This window comes from Takifugu flavidus, unplaced genomic scaffold (genome assembly GCF_003711565.1).
Source record: "Takifugu flavidus isolate HTHZ2018 unplaced genomic scaffold, ASM371156v2 ctg777, whole genome shotgun sequence".
In the NCBI taxonomy this organism is placed as follows: domain Eukaryota; kingdom Metazoa; phylum Chordata; class Actinopteri; order Tetraodontiformes; family Tetraodontidae; genus Takifugu; species Takifugu flavidus.
In genome coordinates, this window is record NW_026622387.1 from 1 (window position 1) to 8,035 (window position 8,035).

General features: G+C 41.9%; 2 protein-coding genes and 1 long non-coding RNA gene across 4 annotated transcripts; 2 read left to right on the forward strand and 1 right to left on the reverse strand.

Annotated features, from left to right (window-relative positions):
• Window positions 1-2,202: 2,202 nt before the first annotated feature.
• On the forward strand, window positions 2,203-5,399 carry LOC130521195 (uncharacterized). 2 transcript variants are annotated; one of them, XR_008949215.1, is made up of 2 exons: window positions 2,203-4,785; window positions 5,081-5,399. XR_008949215.1 is itself a non-coding variant. In XM_057024828.1 (2 exons), exon 2 carries the CDS (start codon window positions 2,488-2,490, stop codon window positions 4,531-4,533), a length of 2,046 nt encoding a protein of 681 aa, XP_056880808.1. In that variant the 5' UTR covers window positions 2,203-2,387; window positions 2,479-2,487; the 3' UTR covers window positions 4,534-5,399. The 2 variants fall into 2 exon arrangements, 1 of the variants encoding a protein (XP_056880808.1); XM_057024828.1 differs by having other exon boundaries at window positions 2,203-2,387; window positions 2,479-5,399.
• A 447-nt stretch (window positions 5,400-5,846) lies between these two features.
• On the forward strand, window positions 5,847-8,031 carry LOC130521196 (uncharacterized). Its single transcript, XM_057024829.1, has 3 exons — window positions 5,847-5,988; window positions 6,704-7,206; window positions 7,362-8,031. The coding sequence occupies exons 1-3, from the start codon at window positions 5,966-5,968 to the stop codon at window positions 7,868-7,870; spliced, it is 1,035 nt and encodes a 344-aa protein (XP_056880809.1). The 5' UTR covers window positions 5,847-5,965; the 3' UTR covers window positions 7,871-8,031.
• LOC130521197 (uncharacterized) lies at window positions 5,897-7,703 on the reverse strand. The gene is made up of 2 exons (XR_008949216.1): window positions 7,562-7,703; window positions 5,897-6,983 (listed from the first exon to the last, which is right to left on the reverse strand). It is a non-coding gene; the product is annotated as an uncharacterized LOC130521197 (long non-coding RNA).
• Window positions 8,032-8,035: the final 4 nt, after the last annotated feature.

Sequence of the window (8,035 nt, forward strand, 5' to 3'; positions counted from 1 at the left end):
CGCACCGTAGAACAAGCCGCAGTGTTTAAAGTGTAGGAAAAAAGTAGCAGCTTATAGTCTGGAAATTATAACCCTAAATGGGTCCAAACACGCCAACATAACCCGAAAAAACACGATTGACAAGAAGCAGCTAATGCTACTGGAAATATGTATGTGGTAATAAAGCCCCAAGGCAACAATCAAGTCGCTGAGAAACAGTTATGGATACGAGTACGTTGGGAGGCGTCTTTCAGAGATAACGTCTTACTTTTATCGTCTCCGTCTCCTGCATCTGGGCCGGTTGAGGGAGGAGCTACGGGCTGGTGACGCTGCGATTGCTAATCGGTGATTGGACAGTATAAAAGTTAACCGCGGTCTGCTTATATGACGTCAGCAGACCACAACCCCGAGACGAAGAAAATCCTCGACACAAACTGCATTTGAGAAGATTCCGGATTTACAAAATACATAACAAAATGTTCAAAAAGCCCATGTTTAGCAATAAATAACAAATATTTAAACTCTGCTTTTCTAAAGGACACACATATATTCAGACTTACCTGATACTGAAAAGTAAATTTAAACTGATTAGGAAAGAGCACCAGTGAGGAAGTAGTTTTATTGTGTTTACATGACATTTACCTGGATCATGTGACCTACCTGATCACATAGTACCTGTGTTTGAACCTTTGGTATCTATGTTTCTATATAGATAAAATCAGTGTAAAGCTTTTAACAATACTTTAATCAAACAAATGGAGGATCAACAGAATTCAGTGAAAGTGTTGATCTTCTGGATCCTTTGTCAATTGTAAGTGACAAATACCAAATGCAAATGTTTAACTTCAGCATTTTATCTAAATCAGCACAAATGTTATTTATTTACCATTTTAGTCACAGAGCTGATGGCAGACTAACATATTTAAGAGAATAGCAACCTCACTTTAACATGTTTCCAATAGATTTATTCATCATTGTTTCCTCATATCATATTGGGTGAAGTTTCCCAAGTAGCTATATTCCTCCATTAAAATCAACTAAACCTTTATTAAGTTTTGACACTCGTCATTACATGTTTGTGGTGGCCGATTAAAGATGTTGTTTCTTTTGCCTCACACTTAATGTTGCTTATTGTGCATCTCAAATTGTGTAGCGGTGAGACACATGAGTCAGTCACATTGCGCATATTGTGCAAAATGGAGACTCTCAAACGTGAGCCCTGCACAGTGCAAGTTCTTCATAAAGGGAGGGGCGGCCCTGTTTGTGCCAATTATGAGCTTGCCAAGTGCCAACTCCCAGAATTCTCTCCTGTGAAATTCTCTCCAATCCTGGGAGTTGACAGGTTTCCAGTCTGACACCCTGAAGCAAGACGCTAAGCAGGAAAGAATATAGCCATGTTACACATTTGCAAACTGTAGGTCCTGGGCTACATGGGTTTATAAACTTACCGAGCACCAAATGCCATACGGCTCCAATATGTCATCCAACTAGCCACATTTCTAGTTCTATGGCTACGATACGCACACATCACAGCCTGAAGAAATAGAGCAAAATCACCATCGGTGCGCTCTACACCTCTTCTGAGTGTGAAAACTATTTTATCGGTTGATCAACATCATTTCCAGTTTTATTTCGTGGGACATATGACTCATTCTTTTTGTCACTATTGTTGATGATATATTGATATAAAGTGATTCCAGACACTTCTTTGATTTTCATGAAACACGTTAATTGCACGTTTTTATGTATTTAACATCTAACCGTTGCTTTAGCAAAGTGGAAAGTTGAGTGGTTACCCATTTTATAATCACATATGGACTTTTGGTTAGTTTACCTCACAATAGCTGTTGATAATAAGCTTTGGAGCACATTATCTCCACCTACAGGACTGGAGTGGAGATTTCTGTTCCTAATTTTTGATACTTGTGATGATGGTTTTTGTTGTTACTATGGTTGATGATGTATTGATATAAAGTGATTCCAGACATTTCTTTCATTTTCTTGAAACATGTTAAATCACTGAATTTAATAAATATTTAGCAAGAAAAAACCACAATCAGCATCCCAGAATGATGAAGAGAACACAGAATTTGAGGGGTTTTTTTTTGGTAATTTTATAAAAAAAGAAAGTAAACTATTGCAGTGAGAACAGAGCTTTAGGGTTTGTGAGGTTCTTGATTTCTCTTGATTCTCTTGATGAAAGATGAAGTAGAAGATTTGGCAAACAGCAAATTAAGGTGATCAGGTTGATTCTGAGCTGCAACGGCATCAATCCAAAGGGATTCTGAAACTAAAATCTCATGCAGTGTCTTTCAGACCAGGGGAGTGCAAATCTTGATCTACGCAAACCAGGTTGCTAAGCCACTGTCTTCTTGACATAAGGGGACTCTTCTCTTCTTACATTCAGAGTAGTTTTGCTGTAGATTTAGCAGTTAACTTTGAATATTTCATCAGAATAGAAAAGTACTTGAAATCCTCTGTCCTGTCCTTTCTCTCCAGTATTGAAACATGGCCAACCAGATCGTAAAGACCACTCAAAGTCTCACCACTGCAGCAGAGATGCGGGAGACCACCAAAATGCTGATGCAGCCCAATGCAAACTGGGAGGAATACCTGACCCCTGCTCCTCTCTCTATTGCTATAATGGGGGAGTTGGTGTTCATCTCCTCCTGTGAAGATTTCTCCATCAATGAGAACCGCCCAGAAGGAGGTTTCAAGTACATCAAGTACCCAAACTCCTTCAGAGCCTGTCTGATGCAAGTGTGTAACTCAGGCTGGCAGGCTTTTAATGAGGCCCACAAGAACATGGATCAAATCCGTATTCACACGGGAACAGTTCCTGATTACATGAAGGCGGCAGTCAATGTTCTCTTTAACGGCAGTGATGATGTGATCAAAACTCTTCTGCCAAACCAGCTGGACAACATCCGTGACATAGCAGAGGAGTGCGTGATATTGGCAGAAGGTGTTGAAAAGAAGTACCTTGATGTCATCTGTTTAATCCAGGAGCTGCTGGAGGCTTCCGTCAATGCTAAAAATTTTTATGGAGAAGAGCTCGAAAAGGTGAAGATGAAGCTAGAGGAAACTAAAATGAAAGAGAAGACAGCCAGGCAGCTGAATGAACGGTCCAAGAAAGCAATGGAGGACTTGGAAAAGGAGATGGAAGGAGCACAAGAGGCATTCAACAGCGCCATGAACTCCATTCCCTCCGGGTGGGAGATGATCGCCATGGATTTCGTGGAAGGAATCTCCTCAGCAGTAACAGGAATACTGAATGTATTCGTTCCCAGAAGAAGTAACTCATCTGGGGGAGCAGATGGATCACCCACAAACCCAAATGCCAGTGATACAAAGGTTGATGAGATTGCACAAATAAGAGTCTGCAGCAAATCTGAGGCGATTATGAAACTGGCAGGGCTTCTCAAAGGGTTTGTCAAAAATGGAGAAATAGACTGGAAGGACCTGTATGATCAGAAACATAAAACGTGTACCAAGGCTAACTGGATTGAAGAGCAATTTGAAAGGATCACTGGGGAACTGAAAACGTTACCAGAGGAGAAACTATGTGACAGAGCACTGTCCATCTGTGAGCGTGGCATCAACATTTGTGAAGAGATGAACACGTATACTCCAGAACACAAGTGGAATGACAACCAAACCGAAAAGATGGTTAAAAGCATCAAAAAATTGCATGAAGATTCACTTGCTTTTGACTCCAACAGCAAGAAAATTTCAGGTACTCCTGCTCTGACCCCCAAACCACCAATGATGTACAAGACGGAGAACAACTCAGAACACAAATCAGCTGGTCAGAGAGCTTCTGAAAATGCTCGTTACAAGATTGAGCTGAGCAGAGAACAACTCAAGCAAACGCGTGACTCCTATCAAAAGAGTGTGGAGAACATGGAGAAGAATGAAAGGGAACTGACTGAGATTCTGTGTGAGATGCAAAAATGCAACATCAAAGAGATTGACTTTGACACCACCATCAAAATGCTGGTCAAGGGTCTGGACGCCATGGGCAGGGTCAAAGAGCAATGGGAGAAGATGGTTCGCTTCTTCCAGATGGTCTCCAACATTGTCAAAACCAGCCTCAGCAAGACCCTGAAAAACTTTGTTACTACATGTGATGACTCAAAGAAACTTTCTTACAACGACAAGCTCTTCACAAAAGACCTCCTGTACAACCAAGCCTTCCAAGCCTCCAACGTTGCCAGCCTGGTCCACATGATCTCAGGGACGTACACTGAGGTGTCCAGCAAGTACCTGATGGACAGAGTGAGCAGCCTGGGCAGGCTCATGGCCATGGATAAGGACAGACCTGAGTTCCATCAAGAGCGCGCCATGCTGCAGCAGTCCTGCCAGGACGCTCAGAGAGGTATTCTGCAGCTGGTGATCAAGAACAAAAAAGACTTTGAGAGGAAGACCGATGCAAGAATGGAGAAAATCGAGTGTGAACTGAAGGCCGTTCTTCCTGCTGCCCCACCCCAGGAGACTGAGAGGATTAAAGAAATTGTCCAGGCTGGCTTTGAAGGACAGGAGGACTACTACTAATTCAACACGATTTAGAATAATTGAACTGTCGTCACATCAGCGCTTTGAGCAAAAGATACTACACAACTGCTTTTTGATGCTAATTACTTACAAACATGTGCAAGAAGACTTGGTAAAAGTTTGTAAACGAGTTTTGGGACTCGTGTTTTAATCTGCCCTCCACAAAAGTGAGACCTTGGGAGAAAATCATCAAGGCACAGCCAAAAAAACCCAAACCTGGTTGAAGAGACGATGCCAGTCTGACAGTAGAATGTGAGTGATCACATTTGATCTGTGATGACAGCAGTAAATAATAGTCCTGTTTTTAAGCTGAGCTGTTGTCTTCTTCGGATTGGGGTTTTAAATCGGATTGATCTCACAAAATCTCTGATGCATCACCTTTGCATGGATTCACTTACTGTTCTGATCTTCTGAAGACCCTGTTTGTTGACCTTCACACAAAGAAAACACTCTTAATAGAGACGGTAATGTGGACGCAGGACTCAAGGAGGTGCGCACAGCGTGAGACCAGACTGGAGAACGATCACAGATATGAAGTGGACTAAAGCTCTACATCACCATCTCCTATCAGACGGACCATGTGGTGGCAAATAAAAAGATCACAGTAAAACTCAATGGTGAAAGAATAAGTGTCCAAGTAATTTCTGACCTGCTTAGTTTCTTTAATGAAACCTGGGATGCAACATGCGTGTTATTATAGTTATTAGTCAGAATTAGTACTTAGTGTTGGTAATGTGTGTTGTTATTATTAGACTGCTCATGGTGAAGGTCCTGAGGAACGCTGACTGCTTTGGTGCTTTTGCTGACAGTAGCATTGATGTTTATTCTGTGACGGCAGTAAATAAAGGTCTCCTGTTTAGACTGAACTGTTGTCTTGTCTCCTTCTGCCCATGACTTCTGTAAGGATTGATGTGTGAGATAACTGTCTTTATTTGTGACGGTACTTCCTAAACTAGCACATGTACAGTCTGTAACCGTGCCCTCTGTTTATCTGGAGGAATTTATCAGATCAAATGAAACACCTCAAAAATAACATATTAAAAGACATCACTTCTACAAGAACCATAAGGTCAAAGAGAAGTCAACCATCTCTTCTTTCTGTGCAGTATGAATTTTGATTCATGCAATTTTCAAATGCTGGACACAAAGAAAATAGGAGATATGAGGACATTCTGAGTTATCTGTAAAAGTCCCAGTTATCATTCCTGGGATGTACTCCAGTACTCAGTGGCAGACACTGCATGGATGGTTTCATTCATCATGCTTCCACTACATTGAACTCATGTATATTTGAGGAGAACAACTTCATATTGGTGAAAGTGTAGTTCGGGCGATGAGTAAGCTAGACTGAGGCAGTGAAAGGTGTTTGTCATAATGAGCTTTTTCTTTTTTCTTTAATATTTAGGTCTCCATCTTTCAGTCTAGTGTGATCATGGCTTGGAACATTTCCTGTAGGTATGTATCACAACCACAAGACTTCACAGTTTACATACAGTTTGATCAACAGTCAGAATTAGGGCTGTCCAAATGATCACATTAACTTGCTTATGTCAAAATGAATACATTCACTTTGACAGTCGGCCTCACAGGAAGTCTGTGGGTCTGTGATAACGTGATAATTAAGGCGTTAACACTGACATCACTAATCATAATAGATACTGTTTTGGCTGGATTATGTGTGTCTTCCGTAAACAGGTCAGAACATTTGCATATGAGCCAAAATTGTCAGACATTTCAAACAGTTTTTTTTAACGCACAAAAACCTACATGGATGATACACATTTAAGGTACCTTTACACTAACCCACTGTAAAGCCAAGAGTTGAGGTGTGAAGAGCGAAGGAGAGCATCAGCTAACAGCTCACCATCAACTCAGCTTCTGTTTTACCCGAACCTACAGCTACGTCCCAGGTGGGCCTTTTGGTGCCACAGTAATTATTGCCCCTGCTACCACAGGTGTCCAGAACTATAAATACTTATTATAAACCATAAAAGAGAAAAATAACAGCAACGATCAGTAAATGCAGAAGTACATAAACAAGGTTATAGACGGTTCACAAATATAAATGTACACATATTTTTATTGAAACACCGTAATGACGTGTCATCAGTGTTTGGTAAATCAACCCTGTTGGTCCAGGTTCTTAAGGCTTTCCTTTTTGGACTCACAGTTCTGTAGGTTCCCAGGACAGGGAGCTGAGGAAAGTGGCCCAGGCTGTGATCATCCCACTGAAGAGTGGACTCCAGTCCTTCAATAAAGTTTCAGAGATCCTCCTCAGTGTCCATGCAGACATGGTCCTTCCTGACACTCAAACCTTTGATGATATCAGAAGACAGATTCTAAATATGGAACAACAACTAGAAAGCTCTGAGAAGAAAGCTGCAGAGGAGCTCCAGGACGTGGACAGGCAGACCGAGGTTCTCACTGCAGACCAGGGTCGTTTAGCAAGGCTGAAACAGGAGAAACAGTTAGAGTTAGACAAGCTACAAAAACAGCTGGGCTCTTACAGGTCTTCTTTGGAGACCTACAAAGATGCTCTGAACACCCAGAGGAGAAACCTGGAATCAGCAAAAGAAACTTTAGAGAACATGAGAAAGAAGAGGGATGAAGCAGAGACGATGAGGAATGTAGGACTTGGTCTGCTGGCCATCCCATTCGTTGGATGGGTTGTTGGTGAGTAAATAAAAGTTGAAGCTTCAGATGATTTGAAACATGTTCAGTGATTTTGTGTTTGACTAAAGTTACTAGAAGACAAGTGTGAGACACACTGAAGATGTTTTTGGACAATCACGATCTGGTCATGTGAATCTACTTTACATTTATTTCAGGCTCTGGTCTGGCTATTGGTGGTGCAATAAATCTGGATCAGGCCTCTGGTGCTGTCGACACTGCTAGAAGTGAGGTGGACAGCTGTGAATCTCAGGTCACAGAATACTGCAACAAAGTGTCGGAGTTCCAGAGCTTGATCTCCAAAGCTGAAGGTGAAATCCAAGATGTTGACCACAAAATTCATCAGACTGACGCCAACCTGCGAGATTTGTCTGGGAGACGGGAGGTTGTTGCTGATGTTCAGAGTAAAATGAGGAGAGTTGTCAATCAGCTGGGGGTGCTGAGTGGGGTGGGGAATGTGGCAGAGCTGCAGACCCGGCATCTGGTCCTGTTGGAGCCTGTGATGAAGGTGATGGAGGAGATGACAACAGCACTGGGTCGGATCACTGGAGAGGAGCTGCTGAACACAGAAGGGATAAAGAGCCTGTTGGGGCGCATGAAGAGGAACCAGGAACAACTAAAGTGCCTGGTTGATGCTAAACAGGGAGCAGATGATGAGTATTATTAACTCTGATGTTCTGCTGTTTGGTGAATTCTAACATAGAAACACCTGTGGCTCATTGATAACAAGCTGTCAGGACATTTGTCCTCTTCTGAATGAGTCCAGCTCAGGAGAAGCAGTTTTTTCTTTTGTGTAAAAGTCTGTTTATAAAACCTGAATCTACTAAATGTC